The sequence below is a fragment of the Brachycentrus maculatus genome, unplaced genomic scaffold (genome assembly GCF_059751285.1).
Source record: "Brachycentrus maculatus isolate JH-2025_06_01 unplaced genomic scaffold, ASM5975128v1 h1tg000099l, whole genome shotgun sequence".
In the NCBI taxonomy this organism is placed as follows: Eukaryota; Metazoa; Arthropoda; class Insecta; order Trichoptera; family Brachycentridae; genus Brachycentrus; species Brachycentrus maculatus.
In genome coordinates this window covers 1343111-1363957 of record NW_028280853.1, presented here as the reverse complement: position 1 = coordinate 1363957, position 20847 = coordinate 1343111, and the positions used below count along the sequence as shown (strand labels likewise).

Sequence of the window (20847 nt, the reverse complement as noted above, 5' to 3'; positions counted from 1 at the left end):
CCCGTTTTCAATGTTTTCAGATTTCTTTTTAATTTATCCATTTTAAACTGTATTTTTGTTTGTCCCAGGATTACACCTTGATAGTAGACGTGTCCCGGAGTGGGGGTAAGTCCAGCGCGGTGCACTGCCCTAAGTTTCCTCGAGGGAAAGACGAGGGCTGGTTCCTGACTCTCGGCTCCATGGAGTTCAAGGAGGTGCTGGCACTCAAAAGGGCCACCGTCCGGGGATCCCATTCCAAGCAACACATCAGCTTCTTCACTCCTTTTAAACAAGGTACTGATAATTTATGTTAATAACCTTACTATGTAATATCTAATTCAACTGATTTATTCATTTTTTATGTATCGATTGAATGTGCTCCGCACAGGGAAGGATATGGTGTATAAAAGTAAGTGTATCAATTAGTTTGATGTTTATACATATATATTTTTTAATATACATAATTTGTTTAGATAAAAATGTGATGTTATTTTAAGATTTTTTTGTTTTTATAAAACTTACATTAATATTTTTGTGTTACAGGCCGCACAATCCTTACTTTGTACATCATGAGTGACAGCTACTTAGGACTAGATCAGCAGTATAATATACAGTTGGACGTCGTAGAAGCCTTACCAGGAGAACAGTCTTTCAACTCTTTTATTCCTCCGGCTGATAAGACAATAACGGCTACAAAATTATAATTAGTACCTTAAAAAAAAACAAGGATCGTGATCATACTGCGAAAAGTGATCAAGTCAATCCATATACTTTTGACATTATCTCATTCAAATTGCTAAAAAACTGCGAGTTTTATAAATTCATTTCTAAAGTTTTACACTATCTATCACAATATTCCTTATAAATTATTTTTTTTTAAAGCTTTGTTTGACATATTTACTCAGAATTCATTTTAATTTTTACTTGGTAAATTTTTGTAGGATGTATAAGCAATATTAAATACATAATTTACCGTTAAATTTTGTAATAAAGTATACAAATATGATTCATTATGTACATTTTTGTGATACTCTAAGGGCGCTTATCCACTACCCGGAATTCCGTGTAATTTTACCGTCCGGCACGTCAGTTAGCATTTTAAAACGACGATTGGCTTGGATTGGCTTGTGCTTTTGTCCATCTTTCTTCGGATCGGAGCTCTTGATCTGTGCGTGAACAAGTTGCACGTAAATTCGATCACGCTAAACTGTCGTAGTCGTTTTCATTTTTCAAAACCGGACTGCCGGACCGTGAAATCCTGTGTAGTGGACAAACGCTCTAACTGTAGATGAGAAGAATTTACTCTAATGCAGTATGGAATTGTTAAAAAATATTTTTTTTTTTTATTTTAGAACTGATTTTACAAACTAAATTTGTAGAAAAAAAATATACCTTAAATACCCACAGGACAATCATTAACTTTGTCAAAGTTTCCATGAATGTTGGTCATTAATGCAGCCAATTGATTGTCACCAATGGTGAGAAATAAATACTAAAATGTAGCTAATATGATTGTAGCACTACCAAGGTATTAAATGCACCATATACCTTAACTTTGACACCATCAAATGCTACTATACATATTAAATTCACAAAAACTGGTCATATGAACGCATTCAGTTGCATTACTTTGCACAAGACTTGCAACTAAATTCACCAGCCTTGTTGGTCGCACTGAGACCTACTAAAACTTTCACTACATTCCTTCAAGTTATGCATAACTAAGTTACCGGATTGAAAATGAATGTTCCAATTGAAGAAATTATCAATTCCTTCATAGAAATGACAGAACTATTGTTATTTATATCGAATTTGGATTACATACTTATTCTTCATTTTTAATATGACTTTTTGAAATTTATTAGCAGTACATAGTAAAAAAAATTGTTTCACATCATAATACAGCAAGTACCTAACTTTATACCAAGACTTCCATTGGAATATTAAAAAATACCAAATATTGTACGGATGATTATCCTCTGGAGTAAATATTAATTATTTCATAGTGTTGTAATCATTGCCTCTATTAAAGAATTGTATGTGAGATATTTAGTATTTTTGAACATTAAATAAAATTGTAATATCCTTCATTTATTAATTTAGCTTCTTGTGCAAATGCGCTTGTAGATTTTTATCCATTTATTTATTGATTTGGCGTTTAATTTGTAGTACTCCATTTTAATTTATGTATTAATTTTAAATCAAACACAGATTTTTTGAGTCTACAAAGTTGTATTTTATTAACAAAAACACATAAAAAATTATATTGTGACAATTGTTTCGCCTTGTTAGGGCATTATCAAACGAATGTTTGATAATGCCCTAACTTGTGTTTGATTTAAAATGAATACATATATTTTATCCATTTGTTGAGTCGACAGGTAGTACATTACAAAAAGAAATGTAAACAATTTCAACAATAATAAAACCAAGTCAGTACAAATTTATAAATTTCACAGTGAAAGAAAGGGAATGAAAAATGATTTGTGAAAAGGGATGAAAGGATTGTACTGACGGGCTGTAGAATAGATTAATGATGAAGTAGATAAAATAATAATAATAAAAATACTTTGGTTGTGTATATTCCTACAATTTTTCTTCCTTTTTTTAAATACACAAAGAAGGATCTAAAAAGCAATTTCCCTTGTATTGTTACTGAACAACATAAGCCTTTCAAAGAGTAAATTATTTATACTCTGTGCTTCCCGCATATTTGTAAATATGTATGTTAAATATTTTTTATATTTTTACAATTTATCTTAAAATATTTAAGGCTGTTAAAATGTGAACTTTATAAATATATAATATATAGATACTTGCAATAAAGTAATGTGCATTTGTAAAAATAAATTTTATGAAAACATTTCCCTTTTTTTATTTCATACCCTTATTTTTTTTTTAAATACACATATCGGATTATAATAAAAAATTGATATGACAATTTAAAAAAAATCAACTACCCCGAATGAAGGGGAATCAACAAAGGAAAATTTAAATAATAATACAAATAATAACTACGCAATAATGTTAGATAAAAGTTTTATTAACAGTCCGCCTGCGTAGTGTAATGGTCAGCACGTTTGGCTACCGTACTGCAAGTCCCGGGTCCGATTCCCAAGGGGGGGATTTATAGGTGATTTTTTCACTCTAATATTTATTCCATATTACCCTGGACTGGTACCTGAAGTGGAGTGGTGATCACCTTTCCTTCATTTGTAACGATTAAGATAACACTGCATTTATATTATGCAGTGCCCTATGCACCATCGGGTGCGGATAAGGGTTTGAAGAACAGTGATATAATGGAGTAAAAGATACCAAAAAAAATCATACTCAGATTATAAAAATCATAACCTCTAATTCAACGATAAATATTTCAAGCTGGGCACCAGGAGGTAGTTACATGTGTAACCAAGAAAAATCTTATAAAAATGGCAAACGGAAAAAACATAAAATATGTACTTATTAGTGTCGGGTTGTGGTCCCGTGGTTAGTGTCGCTCTGACTTTTGAGTCAGAGTTTCTCGATTCGAACCCACTCCACCACAATTTGATACCTATTTCTAATAACGAGCCGCTTAGGCTTACAGAAATAGTATGAAATTTAAGAATGTTGGTAAGTAATAACACAAATATTTTTCTTTTAATTTAAAAAAAATAATAAAAATTCAAAAGAAGGATCCATCTATAACCCAATTTTTTTTTTCGCTTTACAAAGCCTAATCTTGGAATTGAAGTAATAAAATTTGAGATCAACTGGAAGCTAAAAACATTTTATAATAAAAAGGTTATTTTTGGGAAAATTTTCATCAATTTTTTTATGATGAAATAAAAGTTTCAACTCTTATCAGTTCTTTTCTTTTATGTTATCATATGTTATGTTTTTAGGTTATCATTTTAAAAGAAACAATTTTTATTGATCATTATTTATTAATATCATAAAGAGTAAACACGCGGTTTGATACTATTAAAACTAATAATAATAATAATAAAGGAAAGGTTGTGACAAAAATCCGTTGATAATTATCAATATACAATTGTTTTTTTCCTCATTAGTAGAGCAATTACTAATTATAAAATTTATTAAATCAAATCGCTTTTTCACAATGTTGAGGCAAAAACGTTTGCTCCAATATATATTGGTGTTAATATAACTGAAAGCAAACTTAAAATTATCCACTTAAATCGAAAACTGGGTTTAAAATTATCATATATTCCAAATCAATAAATGTGTTTAAAAACTATTCCTTAAATTAGTTTTTCATGCTCTATATTTTAAGTCTTCCCTGGTCACCATCTATTGTAAAAATGATAAAATTCTTATCCTCGCAGATTACAAAAATTGTTGATATCACAGTAATCTTAATAAAAACTTCTTTTGAAGTTTGAAGTGCGCTACTAGTCCACCATACCTGTAGCAATCTCTCCAGTTGTCTTTTTGTTTGTTTTCGAAGTAAGCCATTTTATCTTATATATGATATTTCACGACTGCAATTTTGTAATTTTACAGATGATTTATTTCTTAAAATATTATTATGCTTTTGTAAAACAATTTAATTGATGACATATGATGTTTTGTAAATGTTGTGTTTTTCTGGGGGAATTGTAACTCAGACAAATATTATGTATTCATAAAGTCTGTATAATATTATTCATTCAATTTATTTATTTCCGACCAAGATAATTTTCACATTTCAATATAGATGAAGAATATGGTAGTCTAGGTATTTACAGTACTTACGACCTGTCAATTAATAACTTCTAAGTAGACAAACCCAGATTTGTGAATAAAGATTTGGACACACTCAAAATATTGTAAAAGATAATTTTATTCAGTTTTGCTATCACTACTATAATAACATATTCGGACACTGGATTTCAAAAAGATAAATTCCATTTATTCCATGATAGAGGTGAAGCTTCATAAGGTTATATGTATAATATATTATTTAACCTTATACAATATAAATTTAATTAACTTATATATGCAAAGTTCTAAACTTACTTTTACTAAAAAAAATATAAATATATTATGTTAATTTAAAAACCACAAAAACAGTCTTGAAAGGGTACAATATTATATTAAAGTTGAACAAAAAAGTTCAACAAAAAAGATTCTCACACAGCGTCAGCAAAAAATATATGTATTTGAAGATCTTACAAAGAATAAATGTAGATGAAAAGATATTTGGAAAATCAACTTCTTTATTTTTAATTAACTATTCTTAAAGCAAATACAATCAATTTAGATAAAACATTGAACAAAACATGCAATTTTATTGGGTTTTGGAAGGCTGTTCAACGTTATTCTTAATTTTCAGATGGAGATTAAAACTTTGATGATTTATCAAATTCAACATCTGTAAGATTTTTTAATATCTTACATATATTGTGGCTAAAAAAACTAACTTTCGTAATCAAAAATTAATGCAATTCCAAAACGAATACAAAAAGTGTTTAAATGATTTGAGTCTGCTGTTTTTTGCTTATTTTATATAATTGCAATAATAAAATCAATATAGGCAAAAGAAACTTATCACAACCCTAAGCTATTTTTTTTACCGTATTATTGTAATTTTAGATTGGAAAAGAAGATTTAATTACCTATTAAATTTAAGTTTTTCTTAAAATTTATAACAGTTCGTTTATTCTAAAACATACTTTAGTTTGTTTTTAATAGTTAAGGACTTCATAATGTATTATCAGCATCCGTTGTGTAGTGGCTAATTTGACCACTAACTATCTATGAGGTCTATGGTTCAACTCTTGCTTTTTCCATCTGGCATCTAGAGCAGTGGTGTGCCAACTTTTTTCATTTTACATTAAATTGTCAATCATTTCACATTAAGTAAATAATTTTAACTTTTCAACGATTAAAAACACACATACACACAATTGTCTTATTTCAAATAGGCAGTCATTAAATTAAAACATTTTTGTCTCTATAAAATGCCTGTGTAACCTATACATTTTTTCTCAATATTCTATCAAAACAAATTTTGGGATACCTCAATTCCTGTACAAAATACATTTGATTGAAAAAAACATTGCTTTACATCGGTTTTATAATACGGAGTAATAAATATATTTCTTTATTGGTCCTTTATTCTGTAATGAGTAGCATCTGATTTACACAACCACAAAAAGTTTTCAAACGCCTTTTTGTAAGACAAAAACAATGTAACTTTGTACATTATGGTGATTAAAATATTTAAAGAATATAGGATAAAACAAAGACATTTGTGTTTTTCCCATCATCAAAAAATATTATAACTTTATAAATGGGTAGGGAAAAGTTATGTACAAATATATTTATGTATATACATATTAGATGCTATGTACTTTGAGTGAGTTTGAATCAAATACATAATATATTTTTCTATAAATAATATAAAAGCTTTAATTATCAAGAATGTTATAAACATTTGGAATGCAATAAATGGCGGTTTTTTAAATGTATAATATGGAAGTCTGAAAATGTACAATCATAACAATAATATCCGATGGAAAGAAAAATAAAAACTGGTTAACTTAATATGTAAATTGATTACAAAGCCTTTCAAATAAAATATCACATTTATATTAGTGTAAAAAAAGAAATGAAATATGGTGTTATTAACATTTGAGTCTTGAGCCCATAATATGGAAAATATTTTGGAGGCTTAGGATCACAAAAGCGAATCTAGAAATAAGAAAATCGAAATTTAACTAAGAATTATCTACCAAAATCTAAAAAAGAGTGTATGCCAAAATAAGGTGAATATAATCAGCAACATTAAAAAAGGCGGTTTAAAACTTGAAATAAATTAATCTTTTTAACATACGACTGCTATAACTGTTATAAAGATCATATTTTGAAAAATGACAAACTATACCCATCAGCCAAACATACGATAGATGATTGAACTGATGTATAAAATCTAGCAACTAAATGGTGGAAAAATATTTTATTCGCAAATAAAATGTCTTTATCAGAAATGTCATAGCACACATAGGTATCTAAAAAGTTTTTTTATTTATTTTTTATTATTTATTTGGCAGTCACCCAGTGAAAGGATATTTTTGCCAGTGTCAAGTATTATTTTTATTTACAAACAAAATAAGAATAGAAAATAATAAAAACAGTTAATACAAAATTTTTATCATAATACTTATTGTCCATACAAGTAACACTTTATGAAAAAAATGACCTCGAAAGTGTTTGAAAACAAGTTTGGTAGTTTCGCTCTTCTAATCATAAGCCTCTAGTTATTATCGTAAACAAGTTTTACGACTTATATTATTTTATGTATGAACAAAAAAAAAAAACAATTTCACATATGCATATTTACATTGGTTGGAAGATAATGGCAGCAATCATTCCGCCAATTAGTAAATTGGCGGAATGATTGCTGCCATTATCTTCATACAACATGAATACAACATATTTTTTATTTTATTATTTATTACAGATGTGAAAATTAAGTTTTAACAATTGAAGTCAAAGAATGTTTGCCGTTACATCTTTTCCCTCAAAAATAAATAAATATGTCAACATTGGAAGTACTTTTAACTACAATGAAACCAGTATAGAGAACCTATTGGTCCTTTTTTTCTTTCTTTTCCAGTTTAGCGGCGACTAAGCACTGCTGCTGCCTTTTAAGTATCCCGTCTAACTGGTCTGTGAAGGCGTCAAACGAGAATTTCATCTCGAATCTTTTCCTACCCGCTTCCCCCATCCTCTCCCTGAGGTCCGCATCGATAACCAATTTCTTTATGGCCACTGCGAAGTTGGCAGATTCCGGTTCACACAGGAAACCGGTGACTTGCTGGACTATAGTCTCCGTGGGACCGCCGGAGTTGACAGCTACGACGGGTTTTGCGAAATACATAGCTTCTAAAGGCACAATACCAAAATGTTCATTGGAGGGAGTGTAAATTAGAATGCTGCAGTGATGAAGTAATGAGATTTTGTCCGTGTCAGAAGGTGACTTTAGGAAAGTGACCTTATCACTAAGTTGTAGTTCCGACGCCAATTCGTACAATTCTTCATAATGCTCTAAATTTTCATTGTTTATCGGATCATATCCACCGGCCATTATGAGATGTACTTTATTCCATTCTTCTTCGGGGATTAACTCTTGAAGTGAACGCAGTGAATGCAAGGCGAGCCCGAGGTTCTTTTTACGTTCGTATCGGTTGATTGATAGTAGCAATATGGCTCCCGGTTGTACATGCAGAACTTCCTCGATATCTTTTGGAGTGGACTTATTGAAAAATTCTGTATTTATAGAAGGGTAGCAGATATCAGGCACTTCGGAAATCTGCTTAAAGGCTTCACTATACACGCGAGCCGTGTATTTGCTATTGACGAGGACTTTGTCCGCTTTGGAAGTGCTAACCTCTTCGAACCAGTTAAGCGGAAGTCGGTACAGTTGTTTTATTAAACCGCCTTTACTCGTCAATAGTTTGTCCGGATGATGACAGTAGTACACGACTCTGAAGTTCCCTTTCGCCCACTTCAGAAAAGGTATACAAAGGGAAATAAGGTCGCAAAATATTAATCCAGGCTCAAGAATTGGAATTACGTACCAAGCTAAGTATATCGCGGCATATACCATCCTCGTATACGCGCAGAGAGCTTGAAATCTTCCGAAAACAGATCTCGGAAGCCAATCTCCAACTACGGTAACTGGAAATGTACCATCTCTCGTTTCAACAAAGCAATGTCCTTTATCGTGGTGATTGGTGTAAAAACTAACTTCGTGTCCCTTTTTCTTGAAAGCTAGAGCCGCGTCCACCACGAGTCTCTCCGCTCCTCCTATCCCGAGATCGGGGTGAAGAAATATAATCTTAACCATTGTGTTTCGCAAATATTACATCATAACTTATTTATAAATATTTTCACTTGATTTGGCGACGAAAGTCTATCAGAAAGACGTAAATATGTTACAGTCGAATAAGAGCACGTGGTTAATTCGAGAAATAACTAACTAAGCGTCAGCATAAACCTTTGTTTTGAAAAAATATTTCCAATAAACGTCAAAAAGCAAACGTCAAACATAAAACGTAAATTTTACTGGTGGGAACAATTGAATGAAAATGATCGAAACATTTCGATTATTTTAATAATCGAAATATTTAGAAGGCTTGATAATGCCCTAACAAGGCGAAACAATTGTCACAATATAATTTTTTATGTGTTTTTTGTTAATAAAATACAACTTAGTAGACTCAAAAAATCTGTGTTTGATTTTAAATTAATACATATTTAGAAGGCGTTTCTCGAGGAATTTATTTGATTTTCGAGAAAGTCATATTTCGGAATAAATAGTTCGAACTACGCAAAAATTTTAAGTTTCATGATAGAAAAATATAAAAAAGAACTAAATTACGAAATAAATGTTAGTCGAACCAATAAACGAATGAATTATTTTGAAATCGATTATTTTCTTTTCGATTAATCCCTAAAACTAAAACTTAGAAAACGAGCATATATATGCTTTTTTACACAAATTTTTACGTGTTATTATTAAAATTAAATTTTAGTCTTTGCTTTAGTATTATAAAATCAAAAAAATGATAGAAACTTATAAGAATAACTTTACAATAAGGCAGTTGCAATTCAAATAACCTCCAACATTTTGAGTGTGTCCAAATACTTGTTCACAAAATCTGGATTATCTCCAATTATAGGAGTTATTTTCATATTATTTTTAACAAAAGAATATAAAATTATATATTATTATTATGATATATCATAATAATGATAGATCAGTAAAAACTTGTACATAATTGTTATATGTTATGAAATGAGTCCTCATGTAAATTTCAATTTACGAAATGGATTTATCGAATTGCAATGTTTTTCGATCACACATTAACTATTAGGATAAAAGGGCTTTACACACCTTACAAGCAACCTCAATAATTTTCTTTTTTTGAAAGTGGTGCTAAACATGCAGATCTGAAGGGTATTGTTCTAACTACAAAGAAATTTATTTTATTTGGCCTTAAGCCTATAGCTATTGTGTGATCAGGGTACCACTGTGTTATTCTAAAATTGTTCAAATGAGGCCGATCTTATTTATTTATATCTAAAAGTACATTTCTATAATATATAGGTCCAAGAAAACTCTTCAGTATTCCTGGTGACTTTACAATTCGGTATATGTATTTAACAATATTTCTTTATTGATATGAAACATAAATACAATATTTGGTAATGCCTTAAGCACTTTCGTTTAAAGTAATGCACATTAGTTGTAAACAAGAAGGCTTTTTGGGACCTAGTTTGAGCATTTGAGCACTACACTGAATTTTACTGTCCGGCAGTCAGGTTAGCATGAAAAAACGGATGATTGGCTTGTGCACTTGTCCGTCTTTCTCCGGATCGGTGCGCTCGATCGGTGCACGATCATGGTTAGCATGAACTCGATCACTAAAGCTAAACCGTTGTAATCATTTTTATTTGCAATAACCGGACTGCCAAACAGTAAAATTCCGTGTAGTGCACAAGGGCCCTTAGGGCGTTTGTCCACTACACGGCATTTTACCGTCCGGCACGTCAGTTAGCGTTTTTAAACGACGATTGGCTTGGATTGGCTTGTGCTTTACTCCATCTTTCTTCGGATCGGAGCTCTTGATAGGTGCGTGAACACGTTGCGCGTAAATTCGATCACGCTACACTGTCGTAGTCGCTTTCACTTTTCAAAACCTGACTGCCGGAGGGTAAAATTCTGGGTAGTGGACAAGTGCCCTTTGTGTGTGTAATTTTAAGTACAATAATAATTTTATATATTCCTGTAATATTGTAATTTTCTTTGATTTGATCCAGAAGGTTATAGGTTTAAGAGAACTAAGAGTTCTAACAACTCGAGTATGTAATTGGTTCACCTTCCGGTTCAGTCAAAGTATGGATATAATAAACCTTTTTACCAGCTAAATGATTTTTTCATTTTTCAATTTCATTGAATAATGTCAAAATCAATATAGCCTAAATATGTCATCAACATAAAACTCTGTAAAATGCGTATTTTGCCATTTTCCTGAAAAGGCGGGAAAATGACGAAACGCATTTTACAGAGTTTCATGTCGATGGCATTTTTAGGTTATTTTGATTTTGACATTTGAGCTTCTTCTTCCTTTTTGTCTCTATAAGGCTGTCGAGTGCATCGATCAGCTGATTTTTCTGCGTAGGTTATTTTTTAGTGTGAATAGTGAGAATATTTAATTTTCTTGATTTTTTTCAACACGTATAATCATTTACCATACTAATTTGACAAAGATATCAATCTTTACTAGTATATAATCTTTGGTTTGATCGCCGGGAAAATTGTGGGGAAAATCTAGATAGCTTGTTTAGTGTATAATCTTTAGTAAATTTTTTATTTGTTTGATATTCCCTTCAATTTCCTATGCAATTGACAGTTTAGGAAAATGAAATTTCTTAATCTGCCTTTGCTTGTTTTCTTGGGATGTTTGGTCCTCACATTAGCTGACGAGAAGCCAAAAAAGAAGCTCCAAATTGGAATAAAAAAACGTGTAGAGAACTGCACAATCAAGTCAAAAAAAGGCGATTTCCTTCATATTCACTATACGGTAACGTTCTAACTATGCCTTAATCAATTCAGAACAGTATTAATCGAAATTTCAACTTTCAACCCATATTTCTATCAAATAAAATTGTAAATTTCTCTTAAATATATCAAACGTAAAAGTGATGACGAGCGCAATGTTTTTACAATAAGTAAAAAAAATATTTATAATTTATGGGTGTATTTTATTTTTTTATGATGCATATATTTATTTATGACACACATAAAAAACCGACATAGGCAATTTATACGCCTACAATGTACAATATGGTATGGAAGGTAATTTGAGAAACAAACAGTTTGAAAAACTGATCGCTACCTCCACCTACGAACCATAAATCGTATGGATAATTGATTAATAAAACAAATCATGGCATCAAGTAACCAACTCACAATCTACAAGAAAAATCACCGATTCATCTGATGTACAATCCAATGCATTAACAAATGTCTTAAGAAAGTTGTCTTAAGCTATCCGTTCCTGCCACTTCTTTAGAGAAAAAGTTGTTTTATTTAGGAGTAATAAAGTTGTTTTTTTTTATGACCAGGTCTCGATTTAAAATGTGGTATTTCCAACACTTAACCTTTCCTGAGGTACAATAATTGATGTCCGACTTTCTATGGGGAGTGTGTTCTTTTTTACATGATTTTTTTTCCACTAAATCTATGTATTGTGAACATAGAAATTATGTACAAATAATTTTTAAAAATACAACTTACCATCTCTAGGTTTAATTTTATGACAAAATTACATAGAAATATCCACAGATCGGCTGTCCAAACTTAAAACACAGTAAGGGACATTTTTTTTGTAGTACGGTTTTTTGCATTTTTGGACTAAGTTTAATCTACTTAGTCCAAAAATGCAAAAAAATGTCCCTTACTGTGTTTTAAGTTTGGACAGCCGAGTTGTCATTGCTATACAAGTTACATCATACCAACTGACAAACGAATTTCGACATTCATTAACATCGATACTCTTATGAGGAAAATTCGCACCGACGTTCATTTACGTCTATACTCCCGGAATGGTTAATTTCTTCTCTAGCTGCATTAGTTTAGATTTTGAGAAAACAAGCGCTGGCAATTTACAATAGATTTTTCACATATAATAATAATAAATAATAAAACCCTTATCCGCACCCCAATGGTGCATAGGGCACTGTGTCTTATAAACGCAGTGTTATCATGATCGTTTTACACATGAAGGAAAGGTGATCAGCCCTCCGCTTCAGGTACCAGTCCATGGTCCATAGTCCATTTTTTTTTTTTTCACATATGCCTTGCATTTAAAAAAAGCTTTTAGGAATAACTAAATGAAGGTTTATGTTGTATTCTTATTAAGCATAATTGTAATAATAGTTTTTGTTGTATTTTTAAAGGCTTAATATGATTTCCAAATGCTCCACCCATCCAATTACCCCATAAGATAAAGTTAATTGAACAAACTGTTCTATTAGTTTTATAATCAATACTTTAAAAGTGATTGAATACGAAACCCAAATATCTCAGTTTATTTACATTTTTTCTATATGGTTTTCCACAAGTTAACAGTTGTATTGTTCCCTAAACACTTATATTTGTGTGGTGTATTTCTCAGAATGTTTATTTTATTATCAGCACAGATCAAGGTTAAAGTTATGATATTCAGATGAATTTCATGGACTGACAAAATCAAGTTATAAAAAGAAATAAGTGTTTTTTTTCATAATAAATTTATCAGCGAAAGAGAATTATTTGCCAGGAACAGCCATATCAGAGTTAATTTATATAAATTAATAATAAAGACCAAAAATGTTACTCTGTGGTATCTCATGTTTAGTAGTTTGAGTATTACAATTTTCATGAATTGCAAGCCAAATGCTTTTTTTTAATGATTCTCATTTTAATCTAGTCCAGTATGTAAGTTTGCATTTTTTAAAGAGGAATATTTCCGTTCTTATTACATACAAAAACATTAAAATTGCTAGCTTTATTGTTCTTAAAAATAGGCATCAAGTTTGGGAGAAACAGTTCGATCTAACAATCTCTAATTTACCACGACACTAACCACTGCCCAACATTTGGTCACATTAAGTATCGCATCCTCAGCGCTACGATTGGATCTAAACAAACATTTATTAGATGACTGAAGAGTATCCATCTCTAGATAAAAATTATTAAGTACTTAATACATTTTTATAAAGGTAGTTGAGAGATAAGACTACCTGGTCACCTGGTCTGGAGTTGTCAGTTTTACATACAGATCCAGTTTTGTCAATTAAAAAAACAATTATTATAACTATGGATTCTTACCAAACTTTTTTTATTTCTAGGGAACCCTTGAAGACGGGACTGAGTTTGACAGTTCCGTAAAACGAGATCAACCGCTCACCTTCACTTTAGGGTCAGGGCAGGTCATTAAGGGTTGGGACCAGGGAGTTATGGGGATGTGCGAAGGAGAGAAACGGAAACTGGTGATCCCGTCGGAATTAGCCTACGGCTCTTCTGGAGCGCCTCCCAAGATACCTCCAGATGCCACACTCACATTCCAAGTAGAGCTAGTCAAGATTGTACGAAAAGAAGAACTCTAATAAAGTTATCTAAAAGCCATCTTTTAACATAAATGACTCGTGTGAACAATGATATCGGCATCAACAATTCAATTTAAATCATTTGCTACTTTTTTTGTAAATTGTATACATCTTGCCAATTTATATAGTTGTTAATGCATATATAGATACGCAAAACTTCTGTAAGACATGCCTCTTTTCTACATACTATTATGTAAATACTAGTTAATGATTCCAATAAATTGTGGTTTGTAAAATTCTTTTGTTAACAAAGTGTACTTTATTATTTAAATAAAGTACAGTCAGTTCTTTTTTGCTAAAAAAATATGGTTTCCTGAGAGTCACATGAATGCACTTGAGCTCCATATAACAAACTTCTATTTTACTAAATTCTACCAATAACTAATACTTTTATTGAACATAAAAATGTATGGTATTTGCCTTATAATTATAAAGGGTTTTTCCAAGATTTCTTCCCCTATCACTGATTTTGAACTTTGCCTAATAGCATGCAATGAAAAAAATTATATCTAATACAACAGTAATCCCCAATAAATTATTTTCATCCAAAAACTTACAAGCGCTGCATTTGTTAAATCCCAGATTTCAGGTGTCTAATGGTAAGCCATTCACGCACATTGACTATCAGTGTTCAGATTACTAGAAGATTTTTTATTAATTTTAAATAACCAGAGAATATTTAAATTTCCAATGAAGCAAATTTTTTAAATTGCTAACTTTACAGTACAGAAATTTGACTGTACTCACAAGAACTTCTCACTGAGGTAGTTTGTAACATATCTTATGACAAGTGTTTTTCCTCTGCTGATGTCAATGGATCTCACATATCTTATGTTTTTCATACAGAGTTGTTAAGTGAGATAAATAAACGGCAAGTGGCTGTTAATTCTGAAAACAGTTTTGCTTATTTTTTAAAAGATGGCTTTTCGTTTAGAGATAATTTGTCTGAATAAATATTAAGATTTATTTAATAAAATTTCTTCACTTTTGTATTGTGATTTTAAATTATAATATATACCTTATATTAAACAAGTGTGTTTGATTTATCCATACCAATGTGTATTGAAAAATATTAACTTTATTTTTACGGCACAATATTTTAGACAACTTGACCCATGACCCCAAGCTCTAGCTAGGGGCAGGGCAGGGATGTACAAGGGGTAATCTTAAAGCAGAGGCCCTACCCCTTTTGAGATTGACACAAAGGAGACTGAATACACTTGTACTGTCATAGCGACCTGTGGAATAAAACCGACTGCATCCTAATTATGCGCTATTATTACTACATAATGCCTGAGCCCGTAATAATATATTGTAATAGATCATATATGGACAGTCGTAGGAAAGCGTTAACAAAGGACATTCTCTAAGGGAATACAAACCTGAAGGTGGGGAAAATCCTTTAGCAGTTTCAACTATTTTAATTTGTAATTTTATTTATTTGTAAAGATCTATGCTTTCCAGATTGATTATCTTTTTTTTCTTGTATTAATCGAAATGAATAAAACAAAATGGGGATACGCACCAAAGTCATTAAGACACATCACTTTTTTAAAAGGATTCTGTTAATACCTTTAAGATGAATTAAGTGTACCTTTCAAAGAGAGGTTACTAATGTCTTAAGCATGCTTCCCATAAATACATTTTCTTTAAATATAAATTGTTTATTAGCTTAGAATTAATTTTATGAGAAAACATGAAGATTGTTATTCCTTTTAAGAACTAGTATTTTTTTATTGCTTTTCTAATCAGCGCCATTCTCTGTCTGTGTGCTTCGGTAACTGTGGCTCTCTTGTATGGTCTTAGTTCGTCAGTTCCAAATCCAGGAATCCACATGTTCCAGTTACGTTCTAAAACCAAAAATCACATTTATTTTTTTTTTTAATATTAGAAAAAGAGACAAAAATAAATATACAGGAATTTTTCAAAGCACTAATTTTTATTAATTTTCTAAAATGATTAATTTTTCAGAGAATAATGCCACCAAGTGCTTGTTTACGGAGGCAATCAAATTTATTGTCATTTGAGACATCTCAAAGAAAACAATCACTCAAAAGTAGAAACAAACGAAATAAAAATAATTTTAAAATACCCAAATGTAACACAAAACAGTACCACTTTAATAACATATACTTAGGAATAAAAAAATTCAACCTTTAGAAATTAAAAATATAAATGACACAAACAGTCTAAAAAAGAAACTTAACAAACACTGCAAACATATACAAACAATACAATAGAAAACTAAACAAGATAACTCCCTCGTACCACATATAAGTATATGTTCCCCAATAATATTTTTTTGAATGTATAACATGATACTATAAACAACAATAAATAAGTCCCTCTCCAAGCACAAGAGCTCAGTCTCTTTTTTGGAGAGGCTCAGCGCAACTAAAATTATAAGATTGTATTAAGTACAAATGTATAGAAATAACAAAAATGTAGCCATATTAAATAAATAAATAAATAATAAATCTCATTGACTATGCATGAGATTTTTTAGCGACCGTATCGACTAGTGCAAATGACACAGCTAATTTATTGTATAACAGTGTGATTCGCAATTGTTCCATCAATTGCATGCATGGCAGCAAACATGACACCAAGATTTTATTTGACTAAAATTACAATATGACTGTTCAAAGTTAAGAAAAGTGTAATCCGAAGATTGTTTAATCAAAAATACCTTTTTTATGTGTTTCTGGAAACGTCCAATCAACAAATGGGGCAAAAATGTTGACACATTGATTGAAGTTCTGTTAATTAGACTTCAATTCTTTCTTTTTTTGTTTCTTTATCTATATTGTCAGTACTTGAGTTCCCTTATGGTACCGTAGAACGGGGCTACTTGAACTTTGATGTGTTACTTGAGCCCAGTACAAAAAAAAAATTAGATCTGTATTTGGTCTACAATAATGAACGTATTGACACAATTCATTGTTTCCTTGACAGGTGACACTTATTCGTTCATTATCGTAGACCAAATACAGATTTAATTTTTTTTTGTACTGGACTCAAGTAACACATCAAAGTTCAGGTAGCCCCGTTCTACGGTACTAATCTACACTACACTAGTTATTAGTCGGAAGACATTCCTTCTTAGCTACAAGCACACCAATGTCTTAATTGTTTTTTTTTTTAAATATTAATGAATACACATGGTAAGGGATAAAATCAATGAATAAATACCTAAATGAAGTTGCACATCTTTGACTTCAACCGTAGAGACGTGGCGATGTTTTGCTAGTAAACAGGCCGCATTCATGGTGCTGTCGATGAAATCATCAGCTAACTGCAGTAATAGTTCTTCTACTTCTTCATCAAGTTGTTCTGTCGGGTCCACCTCTCGCACCAGCTCTTGAAGACGTGGTCTGGTGACTATCTATGGAATACGCAAGGTTAAAAATTATATTAACCCATAATTTTATCATGGAATAAAAATAAATTTATCATATTAACACATTTTATGCGGGAAATGGCAAATGTCGTTTATTGCTAACTGTGGGTTGAAGGCAGGCAAATGCCTTTTTTGTGGACAGTCAGTTATTTGCGGGACACGACATATTACGGGTTTTGTTTGTTGGCATGGAATAATAACCCCGCAACTATAATTATCATTAGATCTCCTTCGTTGACAGATAAAGGTGGAAGTTTGTGCAAATAACCAAAAAATTAACAATTTCATAGAACAATAAAATAAACCCCTGTCATTCGATCCAGATAGACATTTAATTATTATTATTTTTCATATAATTTATATTCTTTTCTTATTTTATTATTTATGTTACAAGCAATCATATCATTATATGGAATGGATAACCATGATAACTTTTATGGGGAATATTTCAAATTGAAAGTATGTGTAGTGCCATTTACCAAATTGATAACAGGTGTTTACATTCAGTTTAGAAATATGGTGAAATTATAAAATAATAAGATTGTTTGTTATTTTATCTATGATGACCAAACATTATGGATAATTTCTTTGAAAATTCTAATCAAATATATTGTTTGGTTTAGAAGCTCTGCCGATTTTAAGAAAGTTATATATTTTGCTCCAATCGCAAAAAAACGCCCGCTTCTGGCTTATATCTATTGTTTTTAAACCCCCAATTACAATGTGTTAAATGAAGGTGTAAAGAGTAGGTTCTGATGAGGAGTTGTAGGCAGGAGATCCCTTTATATACAGTGAAACCTCTATCTATCGTTTCTCGAATAATCGTTTTCCCGGATGTATCGTTTATTTCTTCTATCCCGAATTCATTTCATACTAAACTAAACCGCATCGATCGTTTTTCTCTATCACCATTTACCGCATTTATTGTTCTAATTAAGCTGCATATTTGATACATTTTGTCTGTTTTTTTTACATTTTTTTTCTTCATATTTTCAATTTTCTTACATTCAACGGCAACGTATGGGATAGAAACTATCGAAAGCTTGTGTAACCGATAGCAGGAGAGGTCGATATTGATGAAAAGGAGCCGCTGCCTGTACCTGCATTTCCAGAAGCGTGCACACTCTTAAAGAAAACTTTCTACAACGCACATTCAATAACCGATGCTGAAAAAAATGCTATTTGCATAGCCGAAAATATACTATTGACTTACGAAAATAAAACAGTTAAAAAACTAATATTGATCAATAAACTTAAGTATTTTTTCAAATTCTATTCTGGTTTGTATCTTTGCTCGGTTGTATCTACTTGCGTATTGACCTCTTAATCCCGCATTCATTGTTTTCCCGCATTCATAGTTTATTTTAATAGGTCCCTTTAAAAACGATAGAGGTTTCACTGTATATAGGGGATGCAAACCATACGTTCTTTCAATGTCCGCTCACAACAGAGAAGGAGAACTTTCTAAATAGCTTAACACGGGCAAGAATCCAACTCCCCACCCAAGTATCCACCCTTCTTATTGAACCTAATTCTAGAATTGCGGTCATAATTTCTAAAATGATAAAGCTTAACGCATTTAAACTATGAACTTTTGAATTAATTGTTAGTATTATTTTCTATTACTTTGTTTGTAAATAAAAATAATACTTGGCACTGGTAGACACATCCTTTCACTGGGTGACAGCCAAATAAATAATTTTAAAAAAAGGAAAAAAAAAGGTTCCAAAGGAAGCCATAATGATTACAATATTCTGAGTGTGTCCAAATACTTGAACAAGTATTTGGACACATTCAAAATGTTGTAAATAAATTATCTGGTCAAATTGTAAGCTTAATTAATAAAAATGAAAATGATATTTTCTGGCATTTCTCATGTGTGCGATTATAATCCAGGATCCTCACATCCTAATAAAAAGAGTTTCTGCTCAATAAAAAGCTTCTTTTCATCTCACCAATAGATATCTCTAGTGAAGTTCTAGTGATTTAAGAATAATGTTTCAAAATTGGTTCATATATCGCTCACTCCTTTCCAGGACGTCATAAATCAAAAAACTTGATTTTTCAGGAGAACGTTTTTAAAGTTTAAAAATATAACACAATGTATTAAAAATAAATATCAAGCCACTTATTGAACTTTTTACTGTGCAACAGATCTTTTTAAGTAAAACCTGAAGATTTTTTCTCCATTTGAAAATATTTAGTTTATTTAAAAAAATAATTAAACAACACCTTTTCTTAAAAATGCAAAAGCAACATTTTCTGCCCTGTAGCGGGTAAATATTAAGTTAAAAATATGCCTCTTTTGCTGGGATATAGTTCATTTTCTGGGCATTCCTAAAACATGCACAACTGAAAATTTACGAATTTTGATTTATGACGTTCTTGAAAGGAGTGAGCGATATATAGAACTTCCAAGAATTTGGTTGTCAATAATGGGTAGAATTGGTGAATGTTACACGTGTGTAAAGTGATCACTTAAACCAGCTTATGACGGTCGTCAGCCTCGTAAATGCCCAGACTTCCATATTCTTCTTCATCTTTGATGAGATGTCAAAAAATAAAGCCATAATGTAGTTACCTGAGTCGGTTGATCTGAATTGTTAATGGCCGACTTCCCAGCTGCCTGAGACTGGCCGGACATGGGGCTGTGTTGGGAAGGTGACGCCTGCATTGTGCTCGCCTGGGAATTAATACTTTGGTTCAAGGGTGTCCCTGTTGGATATTGAATTGCTGAAGTTGTTTGGTTCATACTGCCCAAGGCGGGTGCTATTGATTGAGGTTGTCCGATCGTGTTTCCAAGATTTGACATATCTCAAGCACCCTGGAATGTATACGTATCATATACAAAACTTTAAAAATAAATTATGATAGTAATGCAAAATGCAATGGCAAAAACATTTCACTGTACCTACCTACATCAAAAAAATATGTAACCGATTAATATATTGTGAGATAAGTACAATTCATACAGAAAATATATACCTGAGTGTGGAGTTACACTGAAAAATATATTTATTTAATGCTGAAATTAAATTATAAACTCCAACAACTAATAACTGCGAGAATATCGCATAAAAAGTGAGTAAATAAAAAACTCACGTCAATTTTTAAGTCATAGATTTAACCATGATTTGACAGATTATTTGGCCATAGACAAACCTGCATTTCTTTATCCCATTGACATTTAAGTAAGTACTTACCCCAGAAAAACAAAAAAGTTGACAATTTTTTTTTTATGATTTCAGCTCCCAATTTATGTTGTCTTAATCTCACTACTCCCTGAACTTATATTTTTGTAAAAAAATAATAATATTCAT

General features: G+C 31.1%; 4 protein-coding genes across 6 annotated transcripts in view; 2 read left to right on the top strand and 2 right to left on the bottom strand.

Moving 5' to 3' along the window:
- The window catches only part of obe (activating signal cointegrator 1 complex subunit obelus), a 35569-nt gene extending 34092 nt beyond the window's left edge, over window positions 1-1477 (top strand). Inside the window, exons 37-38 of the mRNA XM_088258600.1 lie at window positions 69-273; window positions 523-1477. Of these exons, the coding sequence (XP_088114726.1) occupies window positions 69-273; window positions 523-683 (366 nt within the window). The 3' untranslated portion in view covers window positions 684-1477. The remainder of the gene's footprint in view (window positions 1-68; window positions 274-522) is intronic.
- A 3688-nt stretch (window positions 1478-5165) lies between these two features.
- Window positions 5166-8996, bottom strand: Alg2 (alpha-1,3/1,6-mannosyltransferase Alg2). The gene has a single exon (XM_088258629.1). It carries the CDS (start codon window positions 8816-8818, stop codon window positions 7556-7558), a length of 1263 nt encoding a protein of 420 aa, XP_088114755.1. The 5' UTR covers window positions 8819-8996; the 3' UTR covers window positions 5166-7555.
- Window positions 8997-11268: 2272 nt separating this feature from the next.
- Window positions 11269-14147, top strand: LOC148310348 (peptidyl-prolyl cis-trans isomerase FKBP2). The gene is made up of 2 exons (XM_088258591.1): window positions 11269-11558; window positions 13870-14147. Exons 1-2 carry the CDS (start codon window positions 11397-11399, stop codon window positions 14125-14127), a joined length of 420 nt encoding a protein of 139 aa, XP_088114717.1. The 5' UTR covers window positions 11269-11396; the 3' UTR covers window positions 14128-14147.
- A 1623-nt stretch (window positions 14148-15770) lies between these two features.
- Taf12 (TATA-box binding protein associated factor 12) lies at window positions 15771-20671 on the bottom strand. Of its 3 annotated transcripts, none has more exons than XM_088258589.1 (4): window positions 20513-20671; window positions 20109-20210; window positions 17320-17512; window positions 15771-15977 (listed from the first exon to the last, which is right to left on the bottom strand). In XM_088258589.1, exons 2-4 carry the CDS (start codon window positions 20199-20201, stop codon window positions 15850-15852), a joined length of 414 nt encoding a protein of 137 aa, XP_088114715.1. In that variant the 5' UTR covers window positions 20202-20210; window positions 20513-20671; the 3' UTR covers window positions 15771-15849. The 3 variants fall into 3 exon arrangements, with proteins under 3 accessions (XP_088114715.1, XP_088114716.1, XP_088114713.1); XM_088258590.1 differs by having other exon boundaries at window positions 20109-20242; window positions 20513-20663; XM_088258587.1 differs by having other exon boundaries at window positions 20109-20351; window positions 20513-20632.
- Between the last annotated feature and the right edge of the window lie 176 nt (window positions 20672-20847).

What these genes read in the sequence shown, in the direction of transcription:
- Alg2 (XM_088258629.1), bottom strand. Translation starts at nt 8,818, where the DNA reads ATGGTTAAGATTATATTTCTTCACCCCGATCTCGGGATAGGAGGAGCG.
- Taf12 (XM_088258587.1), bottom strand. Translation starts at nt 20,339, where the DNA reads ATGTCAAATCTTGGAAACACGATCGGACAACCTCAATCAATAGCACCC. An exon ending in ATTCAGATCAACCGACTCAG is followed by an intron (nt 17,513 to 20,108) that starts GTAACTACATTA and finishes CGTATTCCATAG; the next exon opens with ATAGTCACCAGACCACGTCT. An exon ending in AGATGTGCAACTTCATTTAG is followed by an intron (nt 15,978 to 17,319) that starts GTATTTATTCAT and finishes TTTTGGTTTTAG; the next exon opens with AACGTAACTGGAACATGTGG.
- LOC148310348 (XM_088258591.1), top strand. Translation starts at nt 11,397, where the DNA reads ATGAAATTTCTTAATCTGCCTTTGCTTGTTTTCTTGGGATGTTTGGTC. An exon ending in TCCTTCATATTCACTATACG is followed by an intron (nt 11,559 to 13,869) that starts GTAACGTTCTAA and finishes TTTTATTTCTAG; the next exon opens with GGAACCCTTGAAGACGGGAC.